The 18,634-nt window shown below is 35.5% G+C and overlaps 1 protein-coding gene across 1 annotated transcript in view; it reads left to right on the top strand.

The window, feature by feature from the left end:
• Positions 1-17,012, top strand: part of LOC108907343 — a 138,704-nt gene extending 121,692 nt beyond the window's left edge. Inside the window, exon 6 of the mRNA XM_018711023.1 lies at positions 16,314-17,012. Coding sequence (XP_018566539.1) covers positions 16,314-16,381 — 68 coding nt within the window. The 3' untranslated portion in view covers positions 16,382-17,012. The remainder of the gene's footprint in view (positions 1-16,313) is intronic.
• The last annotated feature ends 1,622 nt before the right edge of the window (positions 17,013-18,634 follow it).

Here is an 18,634-nt window from a genome sequence, read left to right as displayed (position 1 = left end):
AAATGTTTCCTTTACATGAATGCTTAAGAAGTTGATGGTGCTATTGTTACATCTTTACGTCGCAATACGATTAACTTGCTCGTACTTGGTAACCGAGTTACTGAATTACACTACATACAAAGCAAATGAGATTGTCACATTTGAGACATGTCTCTTTCTCACTCTGTCACCTCTACTACAGTAGAACGGTACTTCATAGACGTAATATCCGGAATTTGGAATAAAAAAATATTACATGGTTGTATTACAATTTCTTTCTACCGTTTTCTACTGATCTTTTGAAAACTCCATTTTTTCAGTGTAGTTGGTGTTGGGCGCGGACTTAGATCGATAGAATTTGCATTAAAGTTCGCCCGCTCCGTCTGTACCAATCCAGAACTGCGGAATCAAAAGTTTAGACCGGATTTACATAAAAATGCTTTCAGAGATAGCCAAATTAACGCGGATAGGAATTGAATTTTTGCCCCCGCTAATGGAAAACTGGGTACGTGCAAGATAACGAGCGTTATTCGACTGGCCCGGTTTAGCGGGTGTAATTGTACCGATTTTTACTAATGGCGATACAACTGTGAAAAAAACGACGCTGTTTCGGTGTAAACCGAAAATAAAAATGCTCGGTACCAAATTTCGTGAATAGTGTATGTCGGTTTTAATTTTGCAGATTTTCCAAGAGTATTTTAAGTAAAATGTTTACCCTTGATATTTGAAATACTATTTCCTTGAAAATGTACGTTGTTACTACTTGCAGCAGTGCAGGATGTTCATAGTATGGGCCTACTGTAGGGATACAAAAAATTTAAATAAAATTTGGAACACGTGGTGTTAAATGGGATGAGATAAGCTCCATTGTCAATCTAAAGTATTATTAGAGTTTGAGACATCAAAAGAATAGTAGAAGCAGAAGCTACTCCCCAATAGATGGCGCTTTGAACAATCGAAAGCGTGTCCGGTTGGATATTCCAGCCTCCTAGGATATTACTAAAGTAATTCGAGTAAAATTCGGTCTACATTAAAAAGAATAACCCCACCTGAGTATCGAATGATCGACTTGAGTATGGAATTGTTGTACTGTCGATAACAATCTAAAGAAATCGTGAACCAGGCCAGACCGCGACGCCGCGAAATGGCGCAGTCACGTAGCGCCCAATAAAACTGTTTGGAATATGAGAGCGCGCGTTGTTTACTAAAATATTCCCCCTACACCTCCCCCCTCCCCACCGATATTTAAACGCGGGACAAGCCTGGTTCACCATAATAATTACCGTCTAAGTTTAAGGTATCATTTCGCAACGCCGAACAAAGCAAACATAAACGCGGGAGTTATGACGGGGATGCCAGCCAGGAATCCGGGCCGTGGAAATTCTGTATTAAACAAGGGACCACGTGCTTGAGATATTAAATGCATTACATGGCGGGGAAACCGTGGACTTTGCTCGTCTCCTTCGCATGTCCGGAATGAGGAATGCCCTCACAGATTTTATTGGGTCTAGCGGAAATTAAAATTTTTATTGCTCGGTATGTACACGGGGAAAAAGACGGATATTACTCGCTTGGTGTAGCAAAGGGTTAATTTTATTAATTAAACGTCCGTGAATGCAAAAAGAAAAGCTATAACTAAATTTTGTTTATTCATTTTGAATTGCGATTGTTAATGCCGGCCCCACGTCGGGCGCCAGAATTTCACGTGTTGGGATTTATATGTGAATAACAATTTTTTTTATCCCCTCGTTTTGAATTGTATTGTACAACCCCGGGTTCGATCGAAAAAAATAAACGTAGTTGTGGCCAAAAATGTGTGATCGTCATAAGGAATACCTACGTTGTATACATCTATTTCTAATTGACCGGAAGGCGCTGGCTACTAACTTTAAAGAGGGGAAGTATGTTTTAATTTTATAAAACAAAAGCAGAGTAAATACACCTAACTTTATTATTTACGTACAACAGTTTTCAAATTAAACATGTTACAAATAGAAAGAACACTAAAAACATTAACAATCATTTAGCATAAAATGAGAGTGCCAGGCTCAAATAGAGCTCCTGTGGGGAAAGAGCATGGCAGAGAAACCCACGATCGTTGCTCTAACTACCCAAATATAAATACAAAACAACCGATAACAAAGGCATAAATTAAGATCATTTGCTAATGATAAATAACACCCGACTTATCTAATTTCTCACTAAATGTCACCTCACTCGACTTTGACATACACACTTCCAAGTAAAACTGAAGAGGTTTGATGTTAATTAGCCGGCAGCACCGGAAGGTACTGGTGTCCCATACGGGAGGTAATCCAGCTATGAGTTGAGATTCCGGAAGATCTGTTTTAGCAATTATTTTTTCGTATTTAATTATTCTTTTTACAGATTCATTCCTCACGGGCGAAAATGTTAGTAAATTCAACAAGGCTCTTATATGCGTATGACATAAAGTGAGCACAAGAAATGCTTTATTATTTGTTTTTCGAACAATGTAATCATGATAAAACAAGTTAAATGTGAAACAAAGGAGTTGTTATTGCAATACCCGGGCAGTCACGACAATATATATATTTTAACATGTAATAAATAATGAGCAATCGTTAATAATAATTGTAACAATTTTACCTTAGAAAAATATATGCCCTTGAGCATAAAGCAATGGAGACTAAGCATACAAAGAACTATTATCATGAAACCTCTATAACCATCACAATCATAAGATTACATATAACAATTAACAACAAAGTACTTAAAGAATATTACCTGCTAATTAATACGGGTTAAACACTTTGATTTTTCACTATTTTTTCTCACTGCCCGCCGATCGTCTTACTCCCATCTCCACACTGTTCTCACTTCAACTCTTTAGGCTTCCTTCCAGAATTCCCCACCTAAGCGTTTGTTTTTGCGCTTCCTTCTACCAACTGTCAATATTACGTTTTCATTATTGTGCAAAACCCATGTAACAGGTGACGTCGAAGTTGATACGATAAGTATGGTTTTGCACAAAATGCAGTCTAAATACCTGCGCCTCAGGAGCGTGTTTTATCCCTCAAACTACTTATTTATCTGAAGTCGACAGAGAAAAACCCGATAAAGAATTCTGGGGATTGCGTTCTCGCAACGAACAAGTCTCTCAGTGCACGAACCGAAAAATCAAACAAAACGCAGTTACCCGGAGCATTAAAAGCATTGTTGCGGCCTTACGCTGCGGTTTTCCCTCTCTGTCGAGGCAGGGGCCTCCCGGATTTTATTGGCGTCTGAAATTAAAATTTTTAATATTCAGCGCATATGCGTCTCTCGACGTGCCGTTAAAATCCAGCAATAAGGGGGGACTTTGTGACAGTATTAAATATAGAGGAGGTTTTACAGTGGAGATACGTAATATGAAATACGATTTAAATGTTTTAGTGCCTTTTAAGGGTGGCGTCGCTGCTTTACAGCCCTCTATCCGATCTCCGAGCAATAAAAATATTATTAAATACATTGTCGGACGCGCAGGGGCACCGAGAAAACAAATTCGCTTAAATACACAAAAATAGTCTCTTACAAAAGCGTAATGTAGTATATAATTAACGATATGTACCCACTTAAACTTTTTGTATTCAAAAGTGCGGTAAAAATATTCGAAAGTGTAGTGAATATCCAAAAAAAGCATGCGTGTTTAAAACTTGTTCTTGCCCCATTTATCGTTCTTCTCTGTAATTCAGTAAATCCCCATCGGTACAAAATACCGCCCGATTACGGTCCGAAAATGTATACTTAAATAATGAGTTAGAAACTATGGTTTTCTATGCTTACCTCGCAATCTGCCGAATCCTCTGCAGGCGGGGCACTGACCGGAACAGGCTCCCTGGAGACTTCAAAGTTTTGGTCCGGGAACGCTGCGAAACTCCTCCGGAAATTGACATTCATGGACCTGTGGATGGCCCAGAGTCCCTACTTTCTCCGAAGCGCCGGAACTGGGAGTATATTACGTTTCCGGTTGGGCGACCACCTGAAAAAATAGATAGTTATCACCTCGTATGTTGCGTCGCACTGAGAAAACAGTGTACATTACATTATATACAACCGTACTTTACGCATACGTGCGTAAAGTACCTAATTTTACGCGCAAATGTCCAAAATTAACTAGCGGTAAGGTAATAATTGCATTCTATGGCATTATTTATAAATTGTTTAACAATTTAAATATAAACAATTTTGTGCGTAGTGTACAACGCACTTACAGTTATTATTTTAGGCATAGTAGCAGGGGGTGGTTCCTGAGAATCACTCTGGTTTGCTGCAAAGTGAGCAATGCGCTAATGTGAGTTGCTGCGTAATGTACACATTATTTAAAGTTAGTGTTTTCGTCTCGGTAACAGAAAAATATTATTTTCGTACTTGCGATTGATTTCGGTTTTATCAGTAAATTAATTACTTGGACAAGATATTCAAAAGTACGCAATAATAGTATTGTTGTCACATGTACAAAACTAAAGAAATATCTGTCACAGTCAATGTATATGAAATAGAACATAATTTTAAATATGGCAAATTAAAATGAACAACAAATATCTTTTGACAATAAGAGGTAAAATATTTACTTTACGCACAGACGCGAAAAGCTGCGTATTGTACACTGTATACAAAATCAAACAAATAGTCGTAATTAGACGAAATGTGCGAAAATTGCTGTCACTGTGTTGTTTAACAATTTAAATATAAACAATTTTGTGCGTAGTGTACAACGCACTTATAGTTATTATTTTAGGCACAGTAGCAGGGAGGTGGTTCCTGCGAATTACTCTGATTTTCTGCAAAAAGCTTTACGCGCTAATGTGATTTACTGCGTAATGTACACATTATTTAAAGTTAGTGTTTTCGTCTCGGTAACAGAAAAATATTATTTTCATACTTGCGATTGACTTCGGTTTTATCAGTAAATTAATGACTTGGACAAGATATTCAAAAGTACGCAATAATAGTATTGTTGTCACATGTACAAAACTAAAGAAATATCTGTCACAGTCAATGTACATGAAATAGAACATAATTTTAAATAGGGCAAATTAAAATGAAAAACAATTATCTTTTTGACATTAAGGGGTAAAATATTTACTTTATGCATGGACGCGAAAAGCTGCGTAGTGTACACTGTATACAAAATCAAACAAATAGTCGTAATTAGACGAAATGTGCGAAAATTGCTGTCACTGTGTTGTTTAACAATTTAAATATAAACAATTTTGTGCGTAGTGTACAACGCACTTATAGTTATTATTTTAGGCACAGTAGCAGGGAGGTGGTTCCTGCGAATTACTCTGATTTTCTGCAAAAAGCTTTACGCGCTAATGTGATTTACTGCGTAATGTACACATTATTTAAAGTTAGTGTTTTCGTCTCGGTAACAGAAAAATATTATTTTCATACTTGCGATTGACTTCGGTTTTATCAGTAAATTAATGACTTGGACAAGATATTCAAAAGTACGCAATAATAGTATTGTTGTCACATGTACAAAACTAAAGAAATATCTGTCACAGTCAATGTATATGAAATAGAACATAATTTTAAATATGGCAAATTAAAATGAAAAACGATTATCTTTTTGACAATAAGGGATAAAATATTTACTTTACATACGGACGCGAAAAGCTGCGTAGTGTACACTGTGTACAAAACCGAACAAATAGTCGAAATGTGCGAAAATTACTGTCACTAGCAACGTAGATGACAAAAATTAATTAAATTAAAACCGGTTTACGCGCTAATGTGAACAGGTGCGTAGTGTACAATGTATAGAGAGCTATTATTTTAATCACGGTAATGGGAAAAGTGTTTTTAACGTATCGAAAACCATTTACGTTTCTATAGGCATATGTAAAATATTTACGCACTATGCCAAAACTGCGTAATGTACATCACATTCACAAAGTCAGTACTTTACGCAGCACATTGAGTATTTTACGCGGTAGCTCTAATGCTGTAAAGTATGTGCATTCCTCTGAACTGAGGCGAGCTGTAATATTTCCCGGGGAGCGTAGGGGCGAAGAAGCCCCAGGTGCGCCGCGAAATAGGCCTTCCGTCGGCCATAAAGTACGCCGCGCTCGGCTCCGCCGGAGAAATATTAAAATAATCGCGGTCATTACGGCGTCGCTTAAGACGTAACGCGAGTTTAAAACTGGAATTATAAGGCATATCAGAATATCCGAGGTATAAACACTTGTTTACGTCGTTAAAGCCGCCGAAAGTGCCGAGACGGGGACCGAGATAAACATCGCCGCGCCGTGGATGAGCGGAATCGCCCGGTCCGCAGATAATGATTATAAAGCACCCCGCTTTATGTGCTCTTAACATCCAGCTACTCCATCCTTAAAACGTCCGAAGGCATTATGTTCCGCGCGTTTTATTGCGGACGGGGGGACGGGGAATGGACGCAGTCGCCGGCTTCCGGGCATTAGGCGTAATGGCGAATCAATGGGGGTATATTCAGACGAGGGGGATTATTGCGAAGTTTTATGCGCTTTAATTGCCGGCGATTGGTTTCATTCGGCGCTCATTTGAAATGCAGATCCGGGTGTTTTTCGGAAGGCGCCGGCACCGGATGACAATTAAGGCGTTACAGATCCCCGGGAAGTGATAGCTTTGCTTTATCCCGAACTTTAATCGTTTTTTTTTTCAATATTTACACGGAAGGATTCCGCTAACTTCAGATGTGGGATGGGGAAGTTCTTTCTCGGTCAAACTTAAGAATATTTCGAACATACAGAAAAAAATTGAGGTGCGTTGGTTAATAAATATTAATACACGGCAAAAATATATTTTTGTTAGCGCTAACGACAGCATAAATGTAGGAAAAAACGAACTACACATACCGAAAAATTTTTCTGGAGCGACAAAACTTTGTGCCGGAACAAATGAGCATCGCAAAAGTGTCAAATAGTTATTTACACCATAAAAGAGGTAACCAACAGTCGGGGACGAATTGGACAAAGTCAATTTAAAAAAAACGATGACATTATTGTAGTTACAATTCCAGATTCTAAAACGGCATGTCACGTACGTTTACAATTAGTTCTCGTTTGGGTTCTGTTTCTCACCTAGAAATTCTCAGGAAATATATATAGATTAGATTGGCAATTAAAACTGAAATTTCACGTTTTTTTATGCGCTATCAAGCAGGTAGATGTTACAACCAACCAGTCGGCAAGAATATCCTTTCTATGATTCCTAATAAGATCGCACAGTTTTTAAAACTAGAACATCCTGAAATATATACAGGTCATTCATTCCGAATAACATCGGCAACGTTACTGGCTAATACAGGAGTTGATGTATTAGCAATCAAGAGACATGGTCGGTGGAAATCAGCCACAATTGCAGAAAGTTATGTTGCTGACAGTTTAAGTAACAAAAATGAAATAGCCAACAGGATTCTTTACAATGACACTTCAACTCCAGGTTCTAGTAGTACGTCGCATCATGCTGTTTTAATGGATCAGTCAGATAATATTGAGCCTTCGGTGACTGAAATGGAGCAGTCAAATCATTTTGAGAAAAATATAACAATTAGTAAACGCGAGGGGAATAATTATCCGGATTTTATAAATGTTACTAAATGTACTAAATGTACAATTACTATAAAAATCCATTCATAATAATTAATAAAATGTAATGTCCATCATATATTTCAATTTAAAACTGTTTCCGATGAGATTTGCAAAGGAAAGAAATAAAAAAATACAATGACTTAAATTTGCCAATCCAAATCGTTCCCTTTCCATCCTGCTATTCAATAAGACATGTAACGGTGATCGATGGGGACTTATCTCGGTACGCTGACTTTGTTTTAAACTACTCAGTCACTTATGTCAACCATAAATATCCGACGAATTACGAAATAGGATTACAATTTTTAATAAAATCTTGCAAAAGATAAACTGAAATCTTTAGGAATTAGATATATGTACCTGCAAAAAATTGTCTGAAACGCAACAAAAGTTACTTCAAGTAAGATGTTTTACTGCTGGAAAAACTATCTTTAAGCGTTATATTAAATCACAATAGGCCATTAAACCCCCAGTAACTAGTTAGCGATAAAAGAACATCATAACGATGCAGCAACATAATTATAATGCCAACTAATAAAGGTTTTATTATCTTTCATAATTTCCCGTGCACTATTGAGCTTCAAAGCTTTCTTTTTTAATACTTGTTAAAGCATATAACAATTAATTGTAGTTCAATTACACTTTTCATGAATTTGATTGAATTTAAGTGAGCTTTGGAAACATAACCTACAAAGTATGTGTCATATCTTAAATGTCATTGCTTTGTACTTGATAGTAAGCTACTAACATCAGTTAAAAGCACATCTGGAGTAGTTATCTGTTTGAGATCCGTTAATTTTTTTGTATGCAATGATTTGTAATGATACAGCTTCAATAATAACTTCAAATTTTCATCCAGCTATTGCATACACGTACAAGAAAGACCAATTAAATATGACGGATTGAAAAAGTTATTAAAAACTTTCAAAAGCGTAGAAAATATCAACGAAAAAGCTCCCAAACCGGCCGGAGTTCCTACAAGAAAAACACAACTTTGTAGAACGGCTAGAATGGATAGAATTTATATAACTAGTTGTGCAGCATGGGTAAAAAGTTGAACCGTTCTCTAAAGCCAGCCAAGCTCAAATTAACGCTTTGTTACGGCAGAGAGCTTGCGGCTGCATAATAACCTTCTAACGAGCCCAAATTCCCGGTAATATAGGCACCAGTTTTTTATATGCACAATAAAATTGTATCTTAACAAGCTAAATACTTGTATTAAAACAATTTGGGGCACACGACGTTCTTTTTTAAATACTTACTCAAAAATGTCCTTAATTTACATATTGTCGAATGTAAAGCGTATTAGCGAGAGAGAAGTTGGAATTTTTCGTTTCAAACTGACATAGAAGTCGACAATAATTCTAATAGATCCAGAAATGGTGGAAAAATCAATTAAAACTGTAGAATGCATGAAAAATTCATCTGGTGACCTTGGGTTTGACCTTGAAGGTCATATTGAAGGTTATTTCAAGGTCATATCTTGTTTTTTCAAAGTAATAGTTCTGAATGCCGTAGGACGGATAATACCACACATCTGGGGCATTGTCTTCGATTGTAGTGACTTTTATCAAAATGACCTTCAATGTCATGTCGCCAAGTGGTGGTCCTCGAGCTTTTATAGAAGTCATTTTCCAGATATCTCGCCAACTTAAGATGTTCGAGAGAGCAATTTGACATTCAAATGACTGTGAATGAAAAAGTAACTCAGAAAGTATATTACCATAAAATAACAACCTTTAATATGACCTTTGAAAATGGAAAAATAACTCGGAAATTATATTACCATAAAAACAAGAAATGACCTTCGAACAACCTTAAACATGACCTTTGAAAATGAAAATTTGTATTATCATAAAAAACAAGAGTTGACCTTCAAATAACCTTAAATATGACATTTGAAAATGAAAAAATAACTCGGAAATTGTATTACCATAAAAAACAAGAAATGACCTTCGAACAACCTTAAAAATGACCTTTGAAAATGAAAATTTGTATTATCATAAAAAAACAAGAGTTGACCTTCAAATAACCTTAAATATGACCTTTGAAAATGGAAAAATAACTCGGAAATTGTATTACCATAAAAACAAGAAATGACTTTCGAACAACCTTAAATATAACCTTTGAAATTGGAAAAATAACTAAGAAATTGTACTACCATAAAAAAACAATAGATGACTTTCAAACAGCCTTAAATATGACCTTTGAAAATGGAAAAATAACTCGGAAGTTGTATTACCATAAAAAACAAAAAAATACCTTCGAACAACCTTAAACATGACCTTTGAAAATGAAAAAATAACTCGGAATTTATATTATCATAAAAAACAAGAGTTGACCTTCAAATATCCTTAAATATAACCTTTGAAAATGAAAAATAACTCAGAATTTGTATTATCATAAAAAACAAGAGTTGACCTTCAAATATCCTTAGATATAACCTTTGAAAATGAAAAAATAACTCAGAATTTGTATTATCATAAAAAAACAAGAGTTGACCTTCAAATAACCTTAAATATAACCTTTGAAATGGAAAAATAACTAAGAAATTGTACTACCATAAAAAACAAGAGATGACTTTCAAACAACCTTAAATATGACCTTTGAAAATAAAAAAATAGCCGAATTTGTATTATTTTAAAAAAACAAGAATTGACCTTCAAATAACCTTAAATATAACCCTTGGAAATGGAAAAATAACTCAGAATTTGTATTGCCATAAAAAAACAAGAGTTCACTTTCCAATAACCTTAAATATAACCTTTGAAAATGGAAAAATAACTCAGAAATTGTATTACCATAAAAAAACAAGAGTTGACTTTCAAACAACCTTAAATATGACTTTTAAAATAGAAAAATTACTCGGAAATTGTATTACCATAAAAAACAAGAAATGACCTTCGAACAACCTTAAACATGACCTTTGAAAATGAAAAAATAACTCTGAATTTGTATTATCATAAAATAACAAGAGTTGACCTTCGAACAACCTTAAACATGACCTTTAAAATTGAAAAAATATCTCAGAATTTGTATTATCATAAAAAAAACAAAAGTTGACCTTCCAATTACCTTAAATATAACCTTTGAAAATCGAAAAATTACTCAGAAATTGTATTACCATAAAAAACAAGAATTAACTTTCAAACAACCTTAAATATGACCTTTGAAAATGGAAAAATTACTGGGAAATTGTATTACCATAAAAAACAAGAAATGGCCTTCGAAGAACCTTAAACATGACCTTTGAAAATGAAAAAATAACTCTGAATTAGTATTATCATAAAAAAACAAAAGTTGACCTTCGAACAACCTTAAACATGACCTTTAAAAATGAAAAATATTTCAGAATTTGTATTATAAAAAACAAAAGTTGACCTTCCAATAACCTTAAATATAACCTTTGAAAATAGAAAAATAACTCAGAAGTTGTATTACCAAAAAAAACAAGAATTAACTTTCAAACAACCTTAAATATGACCTTTGAAAATGGAAAAATAACTCTGAAATTGTATTATCAAAAAAAACAAGAGTTGACATTCAAATAACCTTAAACATGACCTTTGAAAATGAAAAAATAATTCAGAATTTGTATTATCATAAAAAAACAAGAGTTGACCTTCAAACAACCTTAAATATGACCTTAAAAATAAATCAATCTGTGTTCAATGTCCAAAAAAATTTCCTGCTCTTTCCCGGAACAATGCAGGTTTGTCCATATCTTCTAAAATGCTCGAGAAACATGACACCTAAAGAAAATTCGCGATAGACATGTTGAAGGACTTACTTCCTTGACTACAATTTGTAAATCTTAAATATAATTTTAGAAACAGGCAAGCGTGACCTACGGAAACTTTTTCCTCAGCAAAATTCCCGATTTGGGTATGCAGGCGGCCGCCGCCCCCGCGCGCCCCGCTCGCAGAGTGCGCTGCGGTCTCTGCATTCCGCAGCCCTATCTCGCGCTAGCATGTTTACTTTGTAACAGCGATATAACTCGGAATATCATTTAACAAGGGAATTCGCCCCGTGCGAGCGCCACCAGGCCGATATCGAATCAACAACGCAAATCAAAGGAAATGGCTAAATAAGAGCTTATGCAGAGTAGCACTTTGTGTCTATCGATTTTCATCTCTCGAGGAGATGATACGCCGGGGATGGGATTTGGGGGCGAGGACAGGACGGGACTCGGGCTGGAGGATTGAAAAATTGGGGGCTTAAGTGGATCCGGGCGGGAGATAAATAAAATACGTGCGGCTTCTGAGTAAGTGCCAGAATTTTTAAGATGTGATTTGTTGTTGCACTTTCCAAGGGATTTAAATTCAAAAGATATGCAAAATGAGTGCAGCTTTTAAATGAGTGACAAGATTTTAAAGATTGACCCCTATGACCCTTCTGAAAGGCTTCAAATTCCAAAGATATGTAAAATACGTGACGGTTTTTAAATAAGTGCCAACATTTTTAAGACGTGATTCTTTATTGCACTTTGTAAAGGTTTAAATTCAAACGATATGCAAAATAGGTACGCGCAGCTTTGAAATTAGTAATAATTGTTAATTGCTCTTATTAAAAGCTTTAAATTAAAAGCATGAATAAAATACGTGACGGATTTTAAGTAAGTGCCAACATTTTTAAAACGTGATTATTTATTGCACTTTTTAAAAGCTTCCAATTCAAAAGGTATGCAAAATACATGCCAATATGTTTGCAATATGATCTCTTTTATACTTCTTAAGAGTTTCAGATTGAAGAGATATATAAAATATGGGACAGTTTCTAAATAAGCGAGTTTTTAGGATGTGACAAAATTTGAAAGATCCGAAATATGTGAAGCTTTTAAACAAGTGCCAGAATGTTTAAAATGTGATTCTTATTGTTTTTTTTTTAACGTTTCAGTTCCTAAGACATGTGAAATACGTGATGGCTTTTAAATATGTGCCAGAATTTTTTACGTGACTTTTCACTGAAGTTCTTTTTAAGATATGGTTTCAAAGATGTTTAGAATACGACTAGTTCTGAAAAAGGGCAAGAATTTTGAAAATATGATTCTGTATTGCACTTTTTAAAATATTGAAATCCAAATGATATGCAAAATACGTGCTGCTTTTTAAATGTACGTGATAATATTAAATTTAATTCCTTTTTGTGCCTTCTAGTGATATCTAGATAAGGAGACAATATTTCAATAATGTACATATTATTTTCCAAATAAATGCGACGATTTTGAAGATTTAGCACTATATTATATTCTTTAAAACTTTTTAGTTCAAAATATACCTAAAATAATTTCATAAGCACTATTTAGAGACACGATAACGCAAAAAATATGTTGCATACCTGAGGTTTCTAAATAAATGTGAATATTTTTAAAACATTGCGTTTACAAATTTTAATCCTTAATAAGTAGTAACAAATTTTTTGCCAATGAAATAAAATACGATCTATTTCGATGGTTCTCTTATAATCCTGAATTGACCTCTGCATATATTGTAAAAATACGCCATATTTTCAATTATTGAAAAAAATACCCCAAGTATTCAACATACGTCCAATAATAAAATTGTGGAAATGTAAAATACAATAGTATTGTTACATTTTATTCAGGTAAACGTTTTTTAACAGATTGTGTATTGTGTATTGTGTGTATTCATGATTTTTTTAGGTCTCTGTACAATCCCAAAACAGGCACAAAAGAATATTTGTCATTTGATCAAAAAAACAAAATCCTGGATAGCATACATTATTGTAAGCTACATTTTGGTAGAACATAGATTTAAATTTAAATAAAATATTGCAACTTTTTTGTACTGATATACTTAATGCCAATGCCTCTAGATGAAAATTGATGAAATATTTATTTATAAATGTTAGAAAAATACTTTGGAATAAAATGTGATATTGCGTACTAAAACTTCCTATATCTTAGACGATTGAAAACAACATACAAGGTGATTCACAAATGGTGAACATTTTTGGAAAAGCCCTCAGATTTTGGACAATGTTTACATAAATAGATGTGCCGAATTTCTAATTATTTCACTTACTAAGACTCCCCTTTCACCAAAGAATACGTGATTTCATTTTTGGTCGCCATTTGTGAGTCACTCTGTATAATCCTACAACAAATGGAAACCTTGCTAAAGTTTCCCGTTGCTGAAAGTAATTTTTCTCATATTGTATGCACATATAAAAAAAAATTTCATTAGCGACACAAAATGTCAATACATAATCTCCCTCCCAGGCCGGTCCTGTAGTAGATAAGCTCCCTCCCGTTGTATAGAAAGTGTATTATTTTGTACTTTTTCCCTCAATCATCTATCAAGTTTTTACGGCTTTGTATTACACTTTTCACAAATTTATCTTGATGGGTTCCGAGCGGCGGGATATCAGGGGATAAGGTCTTCATCTGGTAAATCTCCCAGCAAAAATTGACATCCCCGACAAAAGTGAAATAGATGGAATCAATTCGCGTATTTCCGCAGCTACGGCACACCAAGAGAATTACATCTAGTCTCAATTTTTCGTCAACCAACCGATGTGAGATTGCCGTTATTTGAGATAATAATATTCATAAACCGCCACCTCTCACGCACAAATATGCACAATTAATTTCGTTTAAAAACAATGTTGCACACAGACAATGCTCGTCATCAGCGACGGCGATATTTTAAGTCCTAAAACATATATTATTCTGTAAGTTGGATTTGCGGAATCGAACGCCCTGTATACCTGTCGGGGAGGCCGTATATTTTACGTCCCTCAGACGTAACCCGGTTTCTTGGGGCGAATGAAACAAAAAGCGTATTCAAATGGCCAATATAAATCTTCCAGATGCCCGCCTATCCCCATGTAAAATAACAGGTCAAAGAGTGACTTTTTCTTTAATATATTTTTATTTATAGCCCGATTTCTCTGGTATCTGTCCGATACAATCTCGACGGGGAACGGGTCGCATGTTTCGACTTGTTTTTATCTAGTTTCGCCGGAATCCGGGGGGCCGATATTAACTGCTGTTTTTCCGAATAGGAGGAATGGAAGGATTCCAGATCGGACGGCCCTAAGGGGACACTTTATAATAGAATCATAACCGTTATATTTTATTTCGCTTCACGGGAAACGGAAGTCGTGACTTTCTGCAAAACAATAGATTGTTTTGATACTGGGTTTAATATACGAGTACAAATAGAGTGAGCAAATATTATCTGTTCTGCCAAAAGCAGTCTTGGGCGATTCTAATATCCCTGAATACACCCTTGATACATCTACTCACTACGCCAACTTTCTGCATCAATTTGTTAACTTTTGCGAATAACTAGGAGTTTGACCTTTATTATAAGAGACTGTGATATTTTATTTTCCAAACCACTATCGATTTAGTTATACCTGGGTAGCATGGCTTCAGGTCTGGTAGATCTATAACCCATTGCATTCAATTTATACAAAACGAACCCGATAACTTTTATCAACCATCAGAAGAGCCTCAGGGTGCGATACTAGGCCCACTGCTTTTTATTCCTTTCATCAATACAGTTTTAATGTTCAGGAGTAAAAGTGTCCACTATTACACTTTTGCATCACAATCTCATCTAACAAGTTCAACACCCTGTACGTCTCTGAAGGGTTTATTTCGGGATAGACGCGCTTTTCATTACGCGATTCGGATGTCAAAAGAATTCAATTACGTCGTGCATCGGGTATGAGAACGGCCCCCCGAAGACAAAAATTGGGGATGATTTCCCCGGAGGAACCGGGCCGATACACCGGCTGGCGGAGGCGCCGGGTACTGCGGCTTTGTCAAACCGGCTATCTGCGATGCCGTCCCATTTTCCATCCTCGACGTCTGTTAGGAGATAGTTTCCTCGGAATCGGTTTAGTATTATGCAGTTAAGGTTCGGCGAGGATACTGTACGTTGCTTTAACGTAATACGCTGCTAAATAAGTTAGGTGAGATTCGTTTACGCTACGGAGAGGGCGGGCGCGCTTAGAGGGAGGTCGTAACCGCTCTGGGTTTAATTTTCTACATTATGTATTATTCCGTTGCGCGCCGAAGCTATCCAAGATTATCTTGCGAGAAATGCTCTTCACCACACTTACAGCGAACAACAGAACATTTCCACGTATGTAGATTTGCCATAGGAAAGCATCTGGAAGGATATATATTCCAATGAGTAGAAGGAGAATACTGATTTATAATAATAAAAATAGTTATACAATAAATAACGGCGATATCTATCAGCAAGAAATCGGGTATTGGCAGATCAAACTTGATTAGTCAGGCACGTCGGCGTGCTGCTCTACAGGATTCCCAAAGGATCGATAGCCGAGTTATTGATATCAGTTTCCAAAGCATAGACAAAGTTACAGGAAATTGACTTTAACATATACACTTGATAATACGAATTCCTGTCATACTTTGATCGACGTTGAATAATGGTCGCCTATCTATATAGAAAAACTTTGCGGCGAGATTAAATGGTTTCCTTATAAGAAAGTCCATCATCCCGGGGAAATATTATCCTTAAGTAAACCGGGATACACTGTTAAATTTCCCATATAAAAAAGACAATGTGTTTGCCTCCGAAACTTACTTATCGTGTTTTGTTTCCAGCGGAATAGCTAAAGCAATTTATTTCACTATTATAAACTTATCCCACTTCTGATTTTTAAACTATCCCACTCCTGATGTTAATGGCTGAAATATTTCAAAATCATGTAACACTTTTTCTTTTGTTTCAGATTCCTATCTGTTGACAGCCGAGCTGGTGACAACGGCTGTGCTGACGATGGGGTCTCTCATACGGTAACAGAGAAGTGGAATGTGGAGTGAAAAGTTCTAAAAAAATAATCAAACCCATGTAAATAAATTGACTGAAGTGTAAATATTTTAATCAAAACTAAGAATAGAAACCAAAGTTGTTGTAATAATTGTACAATCTCAATCTAAGTCAAAAATAAACTCAGAAGGCAGTTAGTCTAACTGATGGGGTAAAGACATTGTGATACAGACTGTGAAAAGTGTATATAGAAGAGAAATGAACGCTAATATATAAAAAACTTTATGAGTGTAACATACATGGAACCTATAGATATATCTAGTACTGTGTACATTACAAACTTTTGTATATACTGACAACCGACGCCAATCAGGAATTAACGGATTTTGTTACGAAATTCTGACGAATAAACAGTTGTTACTACCTAAGTCATATGACTACGTACAATCATTTACTACCCTAAAGCTAAATATTTATGAATGTATGCTATTTGTTAAAAAAATACCTCCGGGGTTCGTAGGGAATTCAAACTTAAACGATTACAGTAGTTTACTGGGTGTACTATATAAAACAAAGTCATTTAAAGTGTAATGTTGTAATATGTATGACATATTTGTTACCCGAAATGTATGACCTGAGCTAATAAAAATGTTAAAACTTCCCTAAGTTTTTCATTTATTGAATATATTATCATACCTTTTGGACTGCGTGATGTCCACGCGTATTCATTGCAACGCCTGAGCCCATATTGAATACTGTTTTAGAGAATTGGACACCTGTTCTGGTCTCTCATTTGGCATAATTGAAGCCGTTGAAATTCTGTATTTTGCCAGAAATGGCGGAGCCACAACACCATTAGTTAGAAGCTGTCTGAAAATTTCCTAAATCAGATACCGAATAAGACGCTATTGTACTTTTCCGTAACTCTTTAGCTATCTAAATGGAACTAAGCATAACATCCGAATAAAGGAACAATACTTACATTATACTTGGCCTCATTCACGGTATACTCACCAGGTATTGCTTTCTTAAAGTTAAAGGAACAACAAAATTCTAACTAGGTATTGTATTGCCAACCGACTGTAATTGTCCTCGCGCACCTTCTAACCAACTTGGCTTATGAAATACGGATTAAATAATGTTTCGGCTCCCTCCAATTTTGCCTGCTTACAAAACAGGAACAACTAAACTTTGCTTATTAAAATTAGAGTTGGATAACGAACGCTGCGTATTTGGGGAACGGGACCGTCCTTAGGGGCGGTCCTGATTTTGCTAGCTCAAATGAAACAGAAAAATTTGCCAAAAAAAAATTAGTTGGCACGACAAGGCCAGATGGTTGCGCTAGCAACGTCACACTAGTGGTTTGCTTTGGTAAAAAGAGTCTGTACTTATTTAGGATATGATGTTTGTTCCTGGTTGGATAAAGATTGTTTATAGAGGGTGTGGCATGTATAATCTATAAAAATTAAACTACAGCTTCCTGATGATATTTGTGATAGAAAAGTCTTATACGAAAAAGTTCTATCTTCGCGTTTTTTCTTTGTAAATTAAAGTTTATTTATTCAACGAAAATGAAGGCTGAACCTGTGTTATTCTTTAAAAACTTTGGAAATGTTTTTATGCGACCCGAGATGCAACCTTATAATTTAAGTCGGTATAATCTAATACTAGTAAAACTAAAAGAAGGTTAGGTTACATTGTCAAAAAATTTGTGCAGTCAACTGATTTTGTATTTGTGTTGAATTCATTATTCACTTAATTATTAAATATTAAACATCGTCCATCGACCCATCAGTGTTAAAAAGTGAACGATTCCAGACAAAAGTTTTTATTTTGTAATTCCACGATAGTGACAGTGTAATTTTTATAAAGAAGTAAAAAACAAGAATAGCATGCCGATAAACGAAAAACGAGATACTAATTTCGTACTTTGCTTAATTTTTTAGTTTGTGCACAAACTAGTTTTAGAATAAACCGAGAAAACAATGCATTTACTATTTCCGTGTCGATATGGTGTTAGTGTATGGTGCAGCCAGAGAAAATGCGTTCGCGGCGACTAGGTTGTATGTGCAAATACAATTCTACAGTGCGTTCAGCGGCTGCGAGATACGGGAAGCGTTATTCCTGGAGGAGAAGGACATGGTCAGCAAGTGAACCTTAATGTGGAAGATGCAGTGTTGGAAAATCTTGACGAAGACCCCACAATTAGTACTCGACGACTCGCACAGCAAGTAGGAACCTCATCGCGCACCGTACATCGCACTTAAGGCGCCCGCTGTTGCA

Source organism: Anoplophora glabripennis, unplaced genomic scaffold (assembly GCF_000390285.2).
Source record: "Anoplophora glabripennis isolate ALB-LARVAE unplaced genomic scaffold, Agla_2.0 scaffold1, whole genome shotgun sequence".
NCBI classification, from domain to species: domain Eukaryota; kingdom Metazoa; phylum Arthropoda; class Insecta; order Coleoptera; family Cerambycidae; genus Anoplophora; species Anoplophora glabripennis.
The sequence above is the reverse complement of the archived record's forward strand: the minus strand, read 5'-3'. Positions and strand labels throughout refer to the sequence as shown.